This window comes from Arachis hypogaea, chromosome 14 (genome assembly GCF_003086295.3).
Source record: "Arachis hypogaea cultivar Tifrunner chromosome 14, arahy.Tifrunner.gnm2.J5K5, whole genome shotgun sequence".
In the NCBI taxonomy this organism is placed as follows: domain Eukaryota; kingdom Viridiplantae; phylum Streptophyta; class Magnoliopsida; order Fabales; family Fabaceae; genus Arachis; species Arachis hypogaea.
In genome coordinates this window covers 135,720,246-135,742,489 of record NC_092049.1, presented here as the reverse complement: position 1 = coordinate 135,742,489, position 22,244 = coordinate 135,720,246, and the positions used below count along the sequence as shown (strand labels likewise).

The window sequence follows — 22,244 nt, the reverse complement described above, 5'->3', positions numbered from 1 at the left end:
CTTGCGTACAACCCTGAGCAATCAATCGTGCCTTATAATGGTCAATAGAACCATCAGAGCGAGTCTTTTTCTTGTATATCCATCTGCTTCCCACAACTTCCTGATTAGAAGGAGAATCAACCAAGTCCAAAGTGTATGCTTTTTCAAGTGCCTGTATTTCTTCCTGCATTGCTTGTTGCCAATTTGAATTTGTGGAGGCTTCTCTGAATGACTTAGGTTCATGTTGATGAAGAATAGTAGAAAAACAATGATAATCAAGAAGATGAGGAGGTGGATTTCTCACCCTGGAACAGCGAGTGGAAGAAGGAGGCATGACGGTAGGAGTAGGAATGTCGTCCGGTCTGGAATCATCGGGAGATGGAGAAGGCAGAAGAACACGAGGCTGTGGAGGGTGACTCGAGATAGAACCTGTAGAATCATCACTAGGAAAAGATCAACGTTGGGGTTAGTGAAAAAAGGTGACTGAGTAGGAGGAATAGACTCAAAGGAGGAGAACCGAGAAAACATGTGATGCTCCCAGAAGACAATATGACGAGATATACGAATACGTTTAGAGAGAGGATCCCAACAATGATAACCCTTGTGTTCAGTGCCATATCCAAGGAAAAAATACATACGAGCCCGAGGTTCAAGTTTACTATGTTTATGAGGCTGAAGAAGAACAAAATAGACACAACCAAAAACTCGAAGAAAACTATAATCTGGGGAGGTACGATAAAGACGCTCAAAGGAAGTAACATTACCAAGAACAGAAGAAGGGAGTTTATTGATAACATGAACAGCAGTAAGAATAGCTTCACCCCAAGTACGTTTAGGACACGAAGAAGAAAGAAGCATTGCACGAACAGAGTCAAGAATGTGATGGTGTTTGCGTTCAGCTCAGCCATTTTGTTGAGACGTACCAGGGCAAGAAAACTCAGACAAGGTACCTTGTTCTGCAAGAAAGGTTAAGAGTTTGGAATCATGATATTCCATAGGATTATCACGGCGAAAAACCTTAATGACCTTGGAAAACTGAGTTTTAATCATAGTGGCAAAGTTAATATAAATCTGAGGTAACTCATGGCGATTGGTCATCAAATAAACCCAAGTAAAGCGTGAATAATCATCAAAGAAAACAACAAAGTATCGAGCTCCTCCCATAGAAGCGGTGGGAGCGGGCCCCCAAACATCAGAGTAAATGAGATCAAAAGGAGAGCAAGCAAGAGAAGAATTATTGTGAAAGGATAAAGCAAGTTGTTTGGCAGTTTGACAAGAAATACAATCAAAAGATTCATTAGGAACCTGACCCAAAACACTTTGAGACACAAGAGGACGCAGTTTTTCTAAGGAGCTGTGGGCAAGACGTTGATGCCATAAGTGAAGGGTAGATGGAGAAGAAGTAGCACAGAGATTTGGTACATGAGGAATATGAAGATTCTCGACTTCAAACAACCTTCCAACCTTACGTCCAGTCCCGATGACTTGTCCCGTCCGACGATCCTGTACACAACAACTAGAGATAGAAAAAGTGACATCAAAACCCAGATCAATAAGTTGACCAACAGAAATAAGATTAAAGTTTAAGTTGGGAATAAAATAAGTATCAGGAAGATTAAGAGTCGACTAGGAGATAGAACCCTTGTGTGTTGCGTGCAAGAGGGAACCATTAGCAGTATTGACAGAAGGTCCATTTGTAGTGGTGGACAGAGACGAGAAGAGATTACGCAATGGAGACATGTGATTAAAGCATCCCAAGTCAAAATACCATTTAGAATTACCTGGAGGAGTCGAAAGAGCAGTAGGGGTATTACCAGAAAGGGAGAGAAGATGTTGAAAAAGAGACGCAATATCAGATAGAGAGACAGGAGACGTGTTGAGAGGAGCAGATGTGGTAGATTCAGGAGTAGCGTCAACAGCAGAAGCAGGCTCAGGACGTGGTGGGCGAGTAGGACAGGTAGTAATTAAATGTCCCGAGAGCTTACAATAATGGCAGAACAGTTGTGAACAATGATAGCTAATATGACCTTTCTGATGGCATATGCGACATTCAACAGAGGGACAGACGAAGAAGAGGTTCCCAAAACGGTTACAATTTTGACAGAATTTATCATTTCTGTGTGTAGTAGCAAAAACAACTGATTTTTCCATAATAGCAGATACAAAGATCACGGAGAGGAGAGAAAAACTGCAACCTGGGAGCCGAAAACGAGAAAAAGGAGGGCAAAATTGGAAAGATCTCACCAAAAAACCTTAGGGAGGATCCCGCTTGTCTATCATGTCAGCGCCACGTCAGTAGTGACGTCATCACCACGTCAGCGGAACGAGGACACGTGGCGGCGCCTAAGAGGAGCGAGAAGACACGCTGGCGATGAGGTGGAATGCGGGTCAACCAGTGGACCGTGTCGGGTCGTTCGCGGGTCACTGGATACCAAGGATAGCTTGCGTCGCAACACGTGGAAGCGCCAGGATCGTGCGATCGGCACCAAGATCCAACGGCTGCTGAAGCTTCTGGAGTGAGAAACAATGGAGGTGGGCAGCAAGGTTCCGGCGGCGCGTGAGGGCGCGTCTGGAGGCTTCTGGCGGCGATTTTGGCGGCGTTGGAAACCTGACGAAGAGACGAACACTATGATGGTAGAGGTGACGAACCAAAGCGTTAGAAACTGATCGAAAAACGAGAGCAAAAAGGCACTGTCGGAAGAGAAAAAAAGGAGGCTAGGAACAAAATTTCATTGAAAAAAAAAATTAGGCTCTGATACCATGTTAGAAACAAGAGACTAAACTAGAGAAAGGATTTGTGTATTATTGAGTGTGATGAAAAGTACAATGTACAAGTGGTATATATAGGTGCCAGAAGAATCAAAGTAATAAAAGTATAAAATCCTACAATTAAGATACAGATATGCTATATAAATATAAACGATACTAACAGATCTAAAATGATTCTAATGATTTTCTAATAATATTGAATATTATGAATAACAATTGTTCCTTTAATTTGGTTTTATTATGTGTTGTTTGCGCAATTGTAACGACGGATTTGGATTCTTTAAATTTTGAATTTCACTTTAGAGAATTAAGTGTGATCTCTTACTATTTATCTCAAAAGTGGGACCAAGATTAAATATGAGAGAAAAATTATTTAATAGTAGAAAATTATACTTTATTTTCTAAAGTAAAAATTCAAAATTTAGAGGATTCAAATTCTGTAATGACTAATGCGACTATATTTATTTATTATTTACATCTATGGTATCAAAGTAAATATATATATATATATATATATATATATATATATATATATATATATATATATATTGTGTGTGTATGTACTTTTTGAAAAAAGTTCCCATGTTATTTATGCTTATGGTATGTACATTTAATGATGCACCAACACATGCTGGATAATAAATAATTTATAATTACTCATATGAAAATAATTAAAAATATTAATATATATTATATTAAATAGTTTAGTTAAATATATTAAATCAATTGATAATTATCAATTAGCATTTTTACATAGTGACATTTTTATGCGATAGTCACCTAAATAATTGGCACTAACATTTTCAATTACATAGTAAATAAATTCTTGGTCTAGTAAAAAATTATTTGTCCATTGTCCTTCGAAGATCTGACCCCAGAAAAAGATACCAAACTCTGCCCCATTCTACAAAGAAGTTATTTGAGTAAAGAATCAATTCGGTATTTGTCTATTTTTATGAGAAAAAAAATATTTTGATTCTCAATTTTTTTATTTTAAGATAATATAATTTTTTTATTAAAAAAATTATTAAATAATAACAAAAATTAATTTTATGGAGATTTTATTTGTAATTTGTGAAGATTTTAAACTCTCACAAAATATTAATAAGTTTATTTTTAAAAATTTTTTTATTGGTGGTGGTTAAATGAAAAAAGATCATTACTGAAAATAATGTCGTAGAAAAAAAAATTGTAGTATTAAAACTTTTTAAAGGAAAAAAATAGCATCGAACAAAAAATAAAATAAGATAATATTAATGTAAATAATATTTGTATTGGTGATGATGACAATAGAAAAATAACGATAGTGATAAAGTATGGTTACACAATAGAAATAATAGAGGTAGAAATGATAATAATAAACATAAAGAAGGTGGTGGTGATAGTGGTCATAGTTGATTATATTATTGAAAAAAACGTTGTAGAAATTTAAAACTCGCACAAATTATAAATAAAACTCTGACTAAACTAATTTTTTATTATTATTTAACAAATTTTTTAATAGAAAAATTATATTATTCTAAAATAAAAAAGTTGAAGACCAAAATATTTTTTTTTGTTTTAAACAAAAAATACCTTATCCTTCCTAGAGATGAACAAGAATCGGATTGAATCTTCACTAAGTTATTTCTATGAATAATGAATAACATTATATATGGTGTCAAAGATGGATTATGTAATGAACGTTGACATGCATACATACAAAATAACGGATCGATCTCGGTAGGTTAATAACTTAATATACCAATTACGTTAAGGGTTAATATGCATGTGATTTTTTTTTTTTTTAATTAAGCTCCACATACAGAACCATTTAATTTAATTTAATTTAATTTTTTATTAAATAGAATCTGTGCCACTAGATATATAATATACAACATTTTGGCAACGAATGTAGCCATGGACTTAAAATATAATCAAAATTTTGTTAACCGCATTTTTATATATACTTATTGGGGTCATATGTTGATTTTGGATTTTATTTCTGGGGTTATATGCTAATTGTGGATTCTTAAAACGAAAAGATATACAGGTGTAGGGACGGATCCAGAAATATTATTATGGGAGGCTAATAATATATATGATATTGAAAAATTAGTCAAAAAATTATATAATGTAAGATGTATTACAAAAATATATCGATAGAAAATATATTTTAAAGTATAAAAAATGTATGTACTTTTTATTAACGAAGTGGTCGATTCTTCGTATTATAAAATTTATCGATAATAGAATTTGTGTCAAATTTTTCAACAATTTTCTTTTCAATATAATTAAAAGACAATTAACAAAAAATTCATCTTTCGTCTTGTTTTTGAGTTATTCTTCACAATATTCATAGCTGAAAATAAAAGATCTTTCAATTGTAACAGTTGAAATAGCAAAAATTAATGCTAAATGAATCAAGAAAGACGATCATAAAAAGAAAAAAAATTTACTTTATGAAATTTAAAAAATTTTGTTTGATTAAAAAATATTAATAATAATATCTTTTTTAAATTTTTTTAATATTATTATTTATTTTTTAAATATTAAAAATTATTAATATTTAGATTGAACTAAATTTTTATTTATCCTAAAATAAATATACTAAATATATTTTTAAAAATTTAAATTATACTTAATAATTTATTACTATTAACTTTTTTTAAAAAAAATTTGGGATCGAGGCCTCCTCCACCAGCCTCCCTGTAAGGGTTAACAGGTGCATGATCGTATATTGTGCACAGATTTTTCATTGTACATGGAGCCCAAAAACTTTGAGCCTTATATATATATAAAATATTAATCACAGTTGAAAAGGTTTTAATTTATACAATACTTTATTTAATTAAAATTAAATGCCTGTGAAATCTTATATATGTACTTTAATTTCATCAAATATATAATAAGTCACCAAAAACATTTTCATCAATATAGATAGGAGTACTTAATATATTCTTAATGATAACATTGTTTGGACTTTATAAAAGAACTTTAATTCCTAGCAATATATAATTAGATGAAAGTCACACCCACTATTTTTCTTTTTCTATCTTTACTTAATACTATAGCACATTATATTTCAGTGAATAGCTATAGCTAGTTTTATTTTTAGATGAATCATATATCAAAATTAGTCTTTTTATGCGTCATATAAAGTTGATATATACTCAGAATATAAGAAATAATTAATAAGCATCTAACTTTATGTTGAAGTAATAATTATTAATTTGTATGGTAATTAATTAGTTCTTGAAGGTGCGGTTGGTAGATAGAGCATATACGCATACATATGAAGATAAGTGGATGAGTCTTGTGTGCTGTATGTGTGGTGGTTAAGCATCAATAATGCTTTGCTTACTCAACATTGTGACCATGTCTCAACAAAGTACACCATATGCTTAGCTCATTGATGCACCATATTTTCTTACCCTCTTTATTTATTTATTTATTTCAGATGGATAGAACAACTTCTAATCTTAAACATCACAAACTCATGTACATTATGCACTCACACACACATTTAATCCCTTGTGTTTAGGCTTTTGGTTTTGAATATATAATCCATTATCCATTTATAATTCCATCAAAAAATTTAATTAAAAAATGCTAGAGGGCTAATATAATTTATTATTTTTGATTAGCAGTTAGTCATTAATATTTAAAAGAGGTAAATACTAAATTGGTACTCGAAAGATTCTGACGCTGACAAAATGGTACTTGACTTTTACTATTGACAAAATAATCCCTAAAAAATTTTAAAATTTGACAAGCGTGTCCTCGAACTTGTCGAAGCAAATCTCCGGCAAGCACAATACTAACATGGCCGCCGTGACTTGGCAAACCACCCCCAAACCCTAATCCCTCCTCCCCATCGCAGTCCCCCTTCCCTCTCCCTCCTCAATGCACACTCTCCCTTCCCTTTCCATCGCAACCCCCTTACCCAATGCACACTCCCTCCCCATTGCAGCCCCCTTCCCTCTCCCTTCCCATTGCAGCCCCCCTCTCCAACGCACACTACCTCCTTCCCTTTCCCTCCCCAATTGCAGCAGCAGAAGCCTCAATAACAGCAGAAACAACATCATCAGAACCCAAAACAGAACCAATAGAAGAACCTGCACATTCAAAACCTAACCTTGCTTGTTCCTCTTTCTCTCTTTTCCCTCATTCCTTCCTTCTCTTATCGGAGGACCAAAACAATAACAATATCCATTCACACACATAGACATTTACACAAACGCATAACCTACATATATAAATATAAAGAGAGAAAGAGAGAAAGGCTGAGGGACTGAGGAGATGCGGCTATTCCAGGCCTTGTTGTCGCTCCGATGGTGGTGGCAATGGTCCTTGATAGTAGTGCTCTTGCCGTTGAAGTTGCTATTGCTGTTGAGGTTGTTGCTGCGATAGGAAGGAGAAAAAAGTGTGTGTTGGGATTGCTGTTGTTGTTGTTGCTTGTTGTTGTTGTTGTTGTTGTTGCTGCTGCGAGTGGTAGTGGAGGGAGGGAGGGGGGAATGTGCATTGGGGAGGGGGTGCGATGGGGAGGGAGAGGGAAGGGGACTGCGATGGGGAGGGAGTGTACATTAGGTAGGGGAAGGGTTGCGATGGAGAGGGAGAGGGAGGGGGAGTGTGCGTTGGGGAGGGAAAGGGAGGGGGGTTGCGATGGGGAGGGAGAGGGGGGGGGGGGAGTATGCGCTGGGGAGGAGGGATTAGGGTTTGGGGGTGGTTTGCCAAGTCACGGCGGCCACGTTAGCATTGTGCTTGCCGGAGATTTGCTCCGGTGAGTTCGAGGACACGCTTGTCAAATTTTAAAATTTTTTAGGGACTATTTTGTCAATAGTAAAAGTCAAGTACCATTTTGTCAGCATCAGAATCTTTCGGGTACCGATTTGGTAGTTACCTCTATTTAAAAATATAAACTAAAAATATGCTATTAGATTATTAGATTAAAGAAATTGGATTTATGGCTAAAAATTATGATAAAAAAATAATAAATTTTACTAACTCTTTAATATTCTTCATTTTAAAAGAAAAAGACAAATATGTCCTTGACTTTTTGGTCCATGAACATTTAAATTCCCAATGATTTGAAAATACATTTTAGCTCCTAATTTTTTCAAAATCTGGACACATCGATCCCTCTGTTCACTTGGGTCTGGCAGACCCAACGAAAAAATCAAACATGACTTCCTTGTACTGGCCTAGCCGATATACGGATGCACACGTGAGAGACTAAGAAAGTTTTTAAAATAGGACAAATTAAACTCAGGAATCGATATGTTCATATTTTGAGAAAGTTAGAGACTTAAATATATTTTTAAATCCTCAAAGATATAAATGTCCGGAGATCAAAAGGTCGACCTATTTGTCATTTTCTCTCATTTTAATTTACATCCATTCCCAATATGTAATCCTTTTTCAAAACAAACTCTTCTAAAATAAAATAAAAAATTGATAAAATGAAAAAAAGTAAAAGTTTAGTGACTTCTAAATTAAGATAATAAAACACACACAATATAAAAAATAAATTCAATGATAATTAATATTTTACTTTATTACTTTAATAACATTCTATTTTAGATGATTTTTTTTCCATCTTTGTCAACTTCCTTAATAATTTGATTCTTTTCCAATAACTAACTCACATACATTCATGAATAAGTGGATATTTTGTAAAACGAATGCATACTCTAATTATATGTAATTTAATTTTGACATATATAATGTTTAACTCAATTATTTATTGTTCTACAAATTATAAAAATAAAAAAATAATTAGATAATTGTGTAAAAAATATTTTTTCGACAATATACATAGGTATAGAAATAATAGTAGTAATTCATCAGATTTAGGATTTAGCATGGCCTTTTATGTATATGTACAGAGGAGTGCTACACATACAAGTCATTTGGTTTACAAGTCATACAAGTTGAGAGAAACTTAACAAAAAGCACACTGACCTATATACGATTTTCATGGCGTACTTCGCGTTCCTCCTTCTCCTCCTCCTCTTCCTTCTTCTTCTCCTACTTTTCTTCTTCTTCCTCCATGAAAACGAGTTTCTTGCCAAATTTGATCTCTTTCGTGTGTTCTCTCTTTGCCTTTTCATTCGTTGTTTTATCTGCGTTTATCACTGGTATTCTTGCTTCATTTTTTTTTCGATTTTCATGGTTTCTGAAATCAAGCTTTGAAATCGTTTTGAAGATAATGGAACTTCAGAAATACACCCAAACGATTACAGAAATACACCCAACCGATTACAGAAATACACCTAAACGGTTATAGAAATACACCCAAACAGTTACAGGAATTCACCCAAATGATTATAGAAATACACCCAAAGGATTACAGAAATACACCCAAAGGATTACAAAAATATACCCAAAGGATTTAAAAAATACACCCAAAATTCATTGAAGTACACCTTATGCATAATTCAGAACTTTTCATCTTTCTCCTCCTCATCTTCTGCTGCTTCTTCTTCTTCATTTTCTTATTTCATATTCTCATAATTCTTTTTGGGAGGAAAAAATCAAACAAAGAAGAAAAAAAATACATAATGTTGCAAAATCAAAAGAAGAACGAGGAGAAACACGACAATGAAGATGAAACACTTCAAAAACGAAGAAGAAGAAGAAGAATAAGAAGAAGAAGAAGAAGAAAAAGAGGAGGCATAGAGAAAGAAAAAGAAGAAGAAATAAATGACTTGTATGACTTGTATGGAAAAACGCTTGTATGTGGAGAATTTCTCTTATGTATAACCCAATAAAAATATTGACTTATTGTTAATAAATTTGTTATCATTTTTATCAATTGTGGGTATTCACCTCGCCTCTACCTATTTGGAGCGGGTAATTATCCGTTTTACATCGGGGCGGATTTTTAGTGGAGTAGGTTCTTGTGTAGGACGGGATGAGACGGGACGGGATTTAGGTAATACTCGTCCCGGTATATATATAATATATATAATTTTAATATATAATATGTGTAATAATATACGTAAAATAATTAATGAAATTATTAATAATATTGTATTATATTTAAAATTTTATTTTAATTTATGTTATGTATGTAATGATAGTTATATAAATTTTGAAATTTAATTTTATTTATTGAATTTTAATAATTATAAAGATGGGTAGGACGGGTCGAATACCTGCGGAGACGAATTAGGGTTTAATTTTTTATTATTCACAGATAAGAATGAGAAAATTTTTATGCAAATTATTGTAGAATGGGACACAATCAGGTAGAACAAAAATTCATCGATTCCTAGCCGCCCCGTTACCACCACTAGCATTAGGTGTATATGTGGAATCACGCTTGAAATAGTATTAGAATGAAGCTGGCTCATTTCATTTTAATATTTTAACAACAGTAATTCTAAATTTAAGAAAGGATTTTTGTCCCCGTCAAATTATTTTGCTATCCAAAAAGTATATTTTCTTTATTATCTTGCTTGGTTTGATTAGATAATAATTAATTAACAACATAATAGTGCCACTTATTCTGCCGTGGAAAAGATCAAATTCTGAGATTGCATATTATACATATCCAAAATAAGCATGATTCTGTTGAGAAAGAAAACAAGGGAGGGGTGAAATTTTTCAAAAGGATGAGATGGAAAATTGACCTTTTAAAGTTATAATAGATTAAAAAAAAAAAAAAAGGTGAAGATAAAGAATATTTCGATAGAATCGTCAATATGCTTTTGCGAAGAGAATTGGATACTCTCCAAAGTGACCAAAGCAATGTGGGGGTTCCATGCACGTTTTGGAAAGCCCAAAGCAAACATGCATGAAATAAAAGGTTCCCTTTATTAGTTTACTTCACACCGTTAACTCACGTTAACCGCCGAAGATGCAATACACAAATTAAAAGTTAACCTTATTTCTTTAATTTTATTCTCCAATTTATAAAACAATCATATTAGATATATATTAAAATTAGTTATTAAAATTAGTTATTAGTATAAAATATACATAAAATATAAAAATATACGTTAAAAATAAATTAAATAATATATATTTATACATAAATATATGATGATTAATTTTAACATTTAAATAACATTTTTGTTTTTCAATATGTATTTTGAGAATAAACTTCAAAGTGTATTCTTATTTGACAAAAATACAAGGACAAATAATAAGTCTGATAAATTTTGTGTGCGAGAATTTTCCTTTCATCAAACGACTTTGTCCCTTAATATTAATATAATATTTTATTAGACAATTATTTCATTTTTTCTCTATTAGAAAAAGGACTTGATAAAATTATTGACTGAGGCACATCTCATACATCTTCTGGATTTTCGTGAAATTTATATAATTTTTTTATGTGTCTTATGTTATTTATTTTAAGAGTCAATAATGCATGATTAAATTCTAAATTTTCAAAACATTTAAATATCATGTCATAATATCATTTATTTTAAAAATTTAAACTAATAGAAAACTCATAAGTAGTTATATCTTAAATAATAGCAAGATGTAAATTTATTATTTTTGAAGTAAAAAAAAAAATCTTCTATATATATTTACTTTAATTATTAGTCTTAATAAGGATTTACAGTAAAATTAAAAGACGTGTGCATGTGGTGTGTGTTGAAGTGGGAGGTTGTGATGGATATGATGCAATAGATTTTGTTAGTAGGAAAGATCATAGAGATAGATATGAAAGGCTCTTTCATCACTATAGTGTTTTGAATTGTCTACCTTTCAATCTTTCATGCACCACCCTCTATCTCTCTCTCACTCTTTTTCCCTTTATCTATCCTTTTCTTTACCACAAAAGTTTCCACTTATTGGTGGAATATTCATGGATGCTAGCTAGCTTAGCTTATAATATTTCAGTCTTAGCTCATTCCATCTTAGAGCTGTACATGGTTCGGTTTAATCCGAAAATTTGTGAAAATCCAAAAACTTTAGGATTTAATTTAATATAATTTTATCGGGTTTAGAGTTGAATAAAAATTTTAAAAATAAATACACTCATTATTTAAAATCAAATCCAAATCAAAACGAATTTGATTTTACCTGTCTCTATTCCATCTTCTTGCTATGCTTTGGGTAGCAACAAGTATTTCATCTTTTCGTGAATGAAGAAAAGATATAAAAGTTCTCATAAACAATGGGGGCAATGCAAAGTAGAAAGATCATATTCAACAAGTTAAAGTGAACCCACCAATACAATAATATCCCTTCTCAAAATATTTCAGAGTTTAATTAAGCATAAATTATGAATATTAAAAATTAACTATTAAATTAGTTATTTGTATAAAATATATATTAAAAATAAATTAAATAATATATATATTTATATGCAAATATACTATAACTGATTTAATAGTCCACTTTTAATGACTTTAATATTTATGTAACATTTTTTTTATTTTAGTTATATATGCTTCTTAATTAACCGAAAGCAATCAAAGGAAAATTGTTCATAAACTGATCGATTTCACACACCTTTTTTTTTCTGGCTGCTACAAACTGTCTTTATCACTCCATTTTCCTTTTTCGATTCTTCTTTTTTGTTTCAATTGGTTCTCTTCTTTATCTATATATATGATACTCTTACAATATGCATGCTTTTTTTTTTTGGTCGAACATTATTCTATACATCACTACAACAACCATTATTTTTAGTAGCAAAATTTTAGTAGCAATAATATAATGGCCATTATATATTTTATTTAATTTATAATTTATGATAATTATATATTTATTATTATTATTATATATTAAATGATCATTATATATTTTTTGTAGTCATTAAAATTTTTTTTATCAATAATCGTATAATTGTTGCTAAAATTTTTTAATGATAAAATATAAGTAGATAATATCTAATTGTTGCTAAATATATTAGTAATTTTTTTATTATCGCTAAAAATAAAATAAATAACCGCTAAACGTAATTTTTTTAGTAGTGGATGGATAATTTTTTTGGAGGGTGATTTTGTAAGTATAAATGCTCTATTAGAATCATTTTCTGCGAGATAATTGATACCCCATATACTTATCAAACCTCTTATAAATAATAATTTAATAAAAAAATAAAGAAATTTTAGAAATTTTTTTATCTTTTCAAAAAAGAAGATATATTAAAAGATAAATTAAAACTCCAAATCGTTACTTATTTAAAAAAATTTTATCCTGTTGCGTCTATATTTATGTTAAAAACTAAGAAGGATTTAATGTGCTAATAATCGTTAAACACGGTTGAAAATAGTGTATATCAGACTAATTTAGTAGCGATGCATACATCTTTTTGTGACCCTAACTAAATGTCTAAATATATATATGTCCAAAAGAAAGGATGGAAAGAAGGTCTAAAAAACATTAGAAAACAATAAAATTCTGAATATATTATATATGGAATGAAACTTAGGATGTCGTTTTCTTTTAAACAAGACTATTTTGTCCTGAACTTAACATTTATAACAAATGTGAGATCAGAAAGTTCGATCCACAGCAACCTTATACATATAATGTGATCATGTGGGACTCTACAGCTCCAAACAGCAATGCATCTTTTGTTGTTATTGTTAGAACCATTATTCACATTCAGCAAACCAAAAAGGTATTAGTGTTTTTGTTAGATCACTTATTAGATGTGCTTGCCAAGCATTATTCATGATAATCACACAACAATTCTCACATAATAAGGGTTTGCATATTTCACACGTAAGAGTATAATTTAGATAAGGTTACAAACTTACAAAGCTAGAAAATTTTTTATATATTGATTTATGAGCGATGAATTATTTAAAGATAACATAAACTATGTGTTATATGTTGTGTAAATTTTTATAAAATGTCAGTGACGGATCCAGAAAATTTTGGTAGTGGGGGCAAAATTTATATAACATGATAATAATTTTTATAATAAAAATAATGTGTATATAAAAAATTAAATATTAAATTATCTATTAATCACTATATATCTGTGTATAAATATATGTATTGTTTAACTTATTTTTAATATGTATTTTATATTTTAATATATATTTTATACAAATAATTATTTTTTATGTACATATAGCATGATTATTGTTATGATTATATTTTGTTATGGTAAAATATGATTAGTTTTCAAAATATCTAATATACAAATTAAAACACTAAAATAGTAATTTAAATAATAATATATAATTTAAAATTCTATTCTTTTAGGTTTTATATTTTTATAAAATTAAGTAATTTTTCTCTTAATACTACCATAAAAATTTCTCTCTTTTCATATATATTACTAAATAATTATTTAAAAATTTACTTCCCAACACAATTAGAAGTCAACTTTTATTGATATTTATAGTTAAAAAAGTTCTTTCAATTAATATAGTTGTTACACAAAAATTAAAGCTAATTTGAAAAGAAGATAAATAATATTTTTTTAGTTGATTTAAAAAAACACTAATTTCATTTAAATATGAGAATTGATCATTCTAACGAATATCTAATATAAAATTTTTAAATTGATGATTAAATACCAAAAGTTAAGTAAAAAATTATTGTGGGGTTAAATTTAATAATCTAATGAGGGCAAATAAATATTATCATCATATACTACTCAAAAAAATTTCAAATTATAGTGGAGACGCTTTCCCCCACACTATTGCACTTGGATCGGTCTCTGATTGCCAGTAATATTTTATCTTTTAATAATTAAAAAAATATTTATAAAATATCAATGACGCTTTATATTATCATCGTACTAGTATAAAATATTAAAATAATCAAATATTCTCGTATTTTATACTGAAATAATAAAGGCCTAAGTTTCTTATATCTCATAGTTGATGGTTCATGAAAATTAAAAGGGCAAAGTACGATTTTCAAACCTATAAATCATGGCAAGATTTTATCAAAAATATTTAGTGTAGTTGACTTCTTTTCCTGATTGCAAGCCAACCAGCCTCTGACACAATGGATCTGATGGGAATTAATCAATTCATATATCCCCCCAAAAAAAAAAAAAATTTAAACTCACATAATTAGTTTCAAAATTTAATCAACACAAAGCAATGGAAAATAAATGATTAAAGCATTGAAAACATTATTCGGTTAAATACATTTAAATTTGCTTCTCATGGATCATCATTAGTTCATTGCTCTTTTATTATCACCAAACAAAGCGGCATCTTCATGAAAGAAAATTCACAGTATACAAACAAAACCCAACAAATGATACAAATCATAAAAAGAAAAGAAAATGCCAATAGTATTCAGTAATGATTTTATATGATAAGAATTAAATAACTATTTTATCACTCATTATGCTGCATAAAAATAACTTAAAAATTAGAAGATTAGTTTATGTTATAATATGAAACCATTCTAGCAATTTCAATTTTTTTTCTCCCTATTCTAAGAAAATGAATGAAAAAATAGGAATTAAGTTCTTAAAGTGAGTGAAAAATAGGAATTAATTAAGTTCTAAATTAATTAAAGGATCAAATCATAATATAATTAAAATATAATACATCACGTTGACTTTTATTTTTTAATTTTAGAAGAAACACAAATAAACTAAAAAACAAAATTCCTAAGAGCATCCTCAAAAAATTTAGTACACACCAGAACAACCAAACCCACTAAAAATTTTGTAGGTAGATTGACTTTCAATTGAGGTGATTTGAATTTATCTTTAAACAAAAATGTTTAATAAATATAAAAAATTAGTTATTATATATTTATATATTTTTAATATGTATTTTATATGTTAATATATATATTTTATATAAATAAAAAAATTGTTATTATATATTTTTAATATATATTTTATATAAATAATTTATTAATTAATAGTTTATTTTGCATAATGTACGTTTAGTACAGTTGGTATTTAGCAATATAAGAAAAAAGGGGTGCATTTAAAATGTTTCATTGAAAAAGTTGGACATCAATATTTCAGTAAATCATGAAATCCTCACATTTCTAAAATTGATTGATCTAAGGCTTCACATTTAAAAGGATATTATAATGTAATATGTATATCTGATGACCATCGTAAACCTTATGGTTACAAGTAATATTATTTTTGTAATTTGTAAGAGAAACATTTTTTAATTTTTTGAGAGCATTTTCAAATAATTATAAAAATAATACGATTTTCAATAATAAGTGTAATAGCATAAAATGTAAAAAATAGTAATATTAATGATTAAATAAAGTAGATAAAATATGATAAAATTAATAATATAAAAAATAAATGTAGAAGAAGTACTATTGCTATAAAATAGCATACAATATTGCAAAATTAGGAATTCATGTGTCTAAAAAATAAAATTCAATGACTTAATGTTAATTCATTTTCACTTTTATTTTGGTCTAAAGCATCTTTCTATGCATAACAAATAGATAATCGATTTATTAAATAAATAAATAAATACTTTTTTACAATTAAACATCAATTATAAAAAATATTTAATGATATATTTTAATATTGTAATTTTTTGTGTTTTTTAAAATTATAAAAAATACACAAATTGAAGAGACTGATTTCTGTACCTCAAATTTTTTAATTTTTTTTAGCACAAATCAAACGGTACGATTTGTGTATTTCTAAAAATTAGACGGTCTGATTTCTGTACCTCTAATAAATCAGACAGTCCAATTTTCACTTCTCTAATTAAACGGTTCCACAATTGAAAATAACACCCCAACAATCTACATTCTAAAAAATCACTATTACCACTCTAATATTAAAAATAAAATGTTCCAAATGTTCCAAGTAGGAATTATGTGTCATGAAGAAAGAAAAAGAAAAAGAAAAAGAAGCAAGGAGAGAAGCAAATTGGCACTTACACAGTTGGGAAGCTCAGTTGATGAGTTGAAGTTTAAGTACTCAACACTCCCAACACTTACTACATTTCTATCCCCTCTTCACTCTTCTCCTTTTTCTCTTTCTCCACTCTCATTCTGATTCTCACTTTCACGCGCCGTCTTGCACGTCCCTTCACGCGCACATGGGCTGCGCGGCCTCCAAGCTCGACAATGAGGACACCGTCCGCCGCTGCAAGGACCGCCGCCGCTTCATGAAGGAGGCTGTCTATGCCCGCCACCTCCTCGCCGCCGCTCACTCTGACTACTGCCGCTCCCTCCGCCTCACCGGCTCCGCTCTCTCTACCTTCGCCACCGGTGAACCCCTCTCCGTCTCCGACACCACCCCCGCCGTCTTCCTCCACCCTCCACCACCACAACCAAAACAACAACCACCACCACAACAACAACAACAACAACAACAACTACCACCATTGTTTATACCTTCACCTACCATACCCGAAACCAAAACCGAAACAGCAAGAAACCACAACCACAACAATAACAATAATAACCGTAACTACCATAACCGTCAAAACCGTAGAAAACCGCCGAAATTACCTCACATTCTTTCAGATTCGAGTCCTTCCGATACTCCTCGAAGTAACTACTCGAATATCTTCCCAACCGCGTATTCTACTTATTCAACTACTCCTTCTCAAGCTTCCTCTGTTTGGAATTGGGAAAATTTTTACCCTCCTCCACCACCACCTCCTCCTGCTTCTGATTACTTCGATCAAAGAAGCCACGTCAGCACCAACACCGCCAATAATAAGAAGCAATGTTCACAAATCGACACCGAAGAAGAAGAAGACGAAGAACACTATTCAGAAGAAGATGAAGATGAAGAATATTCGGGACCGCGTTCTGAACAGAACTTTAATACTAATCACCATCATCATCATCATCAACAGCAGCATCAGCATCAGCGTCAGCAGTTGGATGATGATGAGAGATCGGAGTATGATTTCTTCAAACACGGAGAACAAGCGTCGTTTCGAAAACAAGCGTCGTTTAAGAAAGAGGGGATGTCGTTTCAGAAGCAGCATCATCTGATTGAGGATTATGCTGAGACTGAGAGAGAGGAAGTTCATTGCAGCGAGTGGGGGGATCATTACAGCACCACTACCAGCTCCGACGATGACGGTGGCGGCCATGGTGGTCGTGTTGGTGCAGTGGTGGAGGAGGAGGAGGAGGATTCTAGGTCTGAGAGGAGCAGGTCGAATTTCGGATCGTCAGTGAGGGGGTCTTCCATGAGGGGATCGTCGGTGGTGGGAGATCCGGTGACGCCGCCGCCTCCGATGGCAGGGAAGAAGGCGGCGCCGGCGGTGGAGGAGGATGACGCAAGGAGCAAGTATGGGGAGATGATGGAGATGAAGATGGTGGTGCGGCATAAGGACTTGAAGGAGATCGTGGAAGCCATTAAAGAGAGCTTTGACAAAGCTGCGGTGGCCGGAGATCAGGTCTCTGAGATGCTCCAGATCAGTCAGGCACAACTCGATCGCAGTTTCAAGCAATTGCGGAGTATGTTCTCTTCTTCTTCTTTGTTTGTTTTGATAATTAGTTGATAATCAATTTTGGCTTTTTTATTTGTATCATTTTTTATGGTTACCGAGTTTTTGGGCAATTAAGGGGTTAAGTTCATTGGTTCAGGCTTTGGAGAATAGCAGTGTGTTTGTTTGCTGAGAAAGTGCGGGAAAATTCGGGACTAACAACTAACCAATTGAGACTCAACTTTTATTCTTTTTTCTTGGATTTAACATTTTTTTTTTCCGTTCTTCTTTATGGTTTTGTGTTTGGTTGCTGAGAAAGCAACACTCCATTATTCTAAAAATTGTTACTTTGGCTTTTCTCATAATCCAAACTATAGATGAAGAATTCGGGGATTATGAGAATTTATTCTGATCTTTACAATTTTTCGTTGCAGAAACTGTGTATCATTCAAGCAGTTTATTGAGCAACCTGAGCTCCACTTGGTCCTCGAAACCACCATTGGCAGTTAAGTACCGGCTGGACACTGGTTCGCTGGCTGAACCAGGCGGTCTGAAGAGTCTCTGCTCCACTCTGGAGCGACTACTGGCTTGGGAGAAGAAGCTCTACGAGGAAGTTAAGGTACTTAATTTCCGGGGGTGTTTTTGGCATTTAGAAGAACGTGGTTCTTATTCCTTTTTTAAAAATTAAATAATCTTTTTGGAGACAATTTTTGGACTTTGGTAGCGTGAGGTCACCGCAGTATTTGACTGTTTAGTGTGTGAGAAAAAGACTCCCTTTTCTTCTTTTCCATCTGATTTTACCAAAATAGCCCCTGATGGGACCAGCCTTTTTATTCTGCCCATGTGGTTCTGGTAAATATCCTGATTTGGACGGTGTGTTTAGCCTTAGTGAGTATAACTATTTTGAGTGTATTTGTTGTAGTTAGCAAATAGCAATCTACTTTTGCTATCTATAATTAACCATTATGGATGAGCTGAATGATATTATAATTAGATATGACAGTTCATAAATCATTTTTCCATTTGCTTGTGTAAAATATTAGCTATGTGACATTAGTATTTTATTGTGTGTGGAATGGATGATATAGGGCAAACTCCTTAAAGGTTTAGTCATATTATCACACTATAAATTATTGAAGGTCATGTAACCTTTTCTTTTGTGGTGGTTATCTTCTTTAATATTACCTAGCTTCCAAGGGAGTTCAATGTATATATTGAATGATATATATAACCCCATTTACTCTTTCCCTAGTGAGACAAACTGGCTAGGCTTGTACAAAGGAAAGCAACAATAAAGATATGAAGGAAAAAGAAGTCATTAACAGATTAAGTTAATTTCAGCACTTGCCTCTTTCTTCAACTTTGTCTTACATGGGATTGATTCAATTTGGGTCTCATAATTATTTCTTGTTTATGAATGAAGGCAATATCTTTCTTTCACTTGCCAAAAAGAGGCAGGTTTCTTTGAACACACACAAGCAGGCAAAAAAGTATGTGCCAACAAATATTGGTTCATTTGGTTGTGAATGCTTGAAATTTCCCATAAATGCTGTGCCAAACTTACCTTACCTTTTGACCAAACAGAATTCAGGTTGGTCTATTGCATTTAATTTTAGCTCAGACCATGTTGATTTTTTTCGAAATTTAGGCTAGAGAAGGTTGGAAGATTGATCATGAGAAGAAATTGTCAGCGCTGCAGAGTCAGGAATACAAAGGAGAGGACGAAGCAAAGATATTCAAAACCAAGACTTCCATAAATAAGTTGCAATCACTAATTATTGTCACATCTCAGGCTGTGACTGCCACCTCAACCGCCATTATTGGCCTTAGGGACTCTGATCTTGTTCCTCAGCTTGTTGACCTTTGTCATGGGTATGTATATCTCTTATGCAATTGTTTATTGTTTTCTTTTGTTTATATTTAGATATATCGATAAGATTACTTGATTAGGCCATGAAATCACTAATCAATATGGAACTATGGTGTTAATACTTAATAACAACTTGCCATTGTTACTGCTATAAATAAATGAACTTTGATAAGAGTCATTAGGCCCTGAGAACTTTCATATAATCAAGTGAATTGGACAAAGAAATCATCAATGCGTGATCTTTTTTGAACTTTGCATTTGAGACTTAATAATCAAAGGGATTTAAGGACTTTGAACCGGAACAAAACCTCTTTGAAAAAATGTTTAACCGTGAACTATTCAAATATATTTTCTTATCTTTTTTTCTCTCATTTATATAGTGTGCATATGCTGGTGTGGATCAATAAAATATTTTGGTGGTAGGTGAAATCTTTATGGCTTATCGTTCGGATACACATTTGATCAATCAGCTCTGCGTAATTGCATGTGCCTCTTTGTACCAACCTGTCCAACTACTCCTACATCTTGTAATCAAGCCTTGGCCCACCTTTTGTAGCTGTCAAACTGTTATTTTGGCTCCTAAGTTTTAGTCCCCACTTGAGCAAAAATTGAATTATTGATGGAGCTAGATATATGTTAGCAGTAGTAATGCTATAAGAGAAATGTGTCCTGTACATAACTTTCATTATAAAACATACCACTCATCCACCATTACACCCCCATCCAATGGTTTATGAATGATGTGTCGATATAGGGTATGATGATTGCTATGTTCAGATAATACAACTCATGACGAATGATGTGTTGAATTAAACAATTATCGTTGCTAGTTTCCTACTGTTACTCTTCTTCATTGCTTAACTAATCAAGATCATTGATTAGCATGGACAATTTTTCCAAAATATATGAAACTGCATTATCTAATTACTGTCTTGGGCTTTTATGATTATGATGTGTTGAATGTAGATTCATGTACATGTGGAGATCAATGCACCAGCACCATGAAACTCAAAGCAACATAGTACAGCAAGTCCGTGGCCTTGTGAACAGATCTTCCAGAGGCGACTCAACTTCTGAGCTGCACAGACAGGCGACACGTGATCTTGAATCCGCTGTGTCGGCTTGGCACTCCAGCTTCTGTCGCCTTATAAAATTTCAGCGCGACTTCATCGTCTCCTTACATGCCTGGTTCAAGCTTAGCCTTGTTCCAGTCCATAATGATAATGTCAACCTCAGCATCAGCAGGGAACCCAACGATGCATACATGTTTTTTGATGAATGGAAGCTCGCCCTTGAACGTGTCCCCGACACGGTTGCATCTGAGGCCATCAAGAGCTTCATCAACGTTGTCCATGTGATATACACCAAGCAATCTGAGGAGCTCAAGATCAAGAAGCGAACCGAGAGCGCTTCCAAGGAACTCGAGAAGAAGTCTTCGTCCTTGAGAACCTTAGAGAGGAAGTTTTATAATTCTTATTCTATGGTAGGCATTAGTCTTCCTGATACCGGACCGGATAACGGACAAGGTCTGGACGCACGGGACCCCCTAGCTGAGAAGAAATTGGAACTTGCAACATGCCAGAGGCGAGTCGAAGACGAAATGCTGAGGCACTCAAAGGCTGTGGAGGTGACAAGAGCAATGACACTCAACAATCTGCAGACAGGGTTGCCTGGAGTTTTCCAAGCACTTACCAGTTTCTCTTCATTGTTCACTGAGGCTCTTGAATCTGTGTGTACCCGTTCCTATGCCATCAAGTAGTAGGTATTTTTTATATTTATTTGTTCTGTTCTGGGATCTTAAGTTCTTCATAAGGCTGGGGTCTTTTTTTTTTTTTTTTTTTGGTTGCAAGCTCTTATTGCTCTTACTATATTCATTTATAAATTTGAAATGTAAATATGAAGAATTTTTTGGTTCAACTTATATTTTGATGGGAAGGGGAATTTTCTTATTGTACAGGGAAATTTCTTGGTTTATTATTGTACCTGAGAATTGCAATTTACAATATATCAATAAATTATACGTATTTTGCTTTCAGGTTCCTCGATCAGATTTGTTTTCTTTACATAAATCTGGTTTTTATGCACGTGTGCTTTTGTATGAAGAATAATATACAGTGTGAAAACCAAGTTCTGACTCATTTTAATATGAATAATGATACACAGATTCATAAAAATAGGTTTGGACTCACTTTGATATAGACATCACTTTTCTCACAATTGATATTGTATCACATTTTTTGTAGTCTCACAATACAAAATTAATGATAAAAGATGTGATGTTTATACTAAAACCTTTTTTTTCCAATGGAGTTTCCCTCATT

At 32.2% G+C, this 22,244-nt stretch overlaps 1 protein-coding gene across 1 annotated transcript; it reads left to right on the top strand.

The window, feature by feature from the left end:
* Nucleotides 1-16,461: 16,461 nt before the first annotated feature.
* On the top strand, nucleotides 16,462-21,958 carry LOC112744402 (nitrate regulatory gene2 protein). The gene is made up of 4 exons (XM_025794013.3): nucleotides 16,462-18,084; nucleotides 18,488-18,672; nucleotides 19,702-19,925; nucleotides 20,890-21,958. Exons 1-4 carry the CDS (start codon nucleotides 16,707-16,709, stop codon nucleotides 21,680-21,682), a joined length of 2,580 nt encoding a protein of 859 aa, XP_025649798.1. The 5' UTR covers nucleotides 16,462-16,706; the 3' UTR covers nucleotides 21,683-21,958.
* Nucleotides 21,959-22,244: the final 286 nt, after the last annotated feature.

Coding starts and splice junctions, on each gene's coding strand:
- LOC112744402 (XM_025794013.3), top strand. CDS start 16,707: ATGGGCTGCGCGGCCTCCAAGCTCGACAATGAGGACACCGTCCGCCGC. Junction 18,085..18,487: donor CAGTTTCAAGCAATTGCGGA/GTATGTTCTCTT, acceptor TTTTCGTTGCAG/AAACTGTGTATCATTCAAGC. Junction 19,926..20,889: donor CTTGTTGACCTTTGTCATGG/GTATGTATATCT, acceptor TGTTGAATGTAG/ATTCATGTACATGTGGAGAT.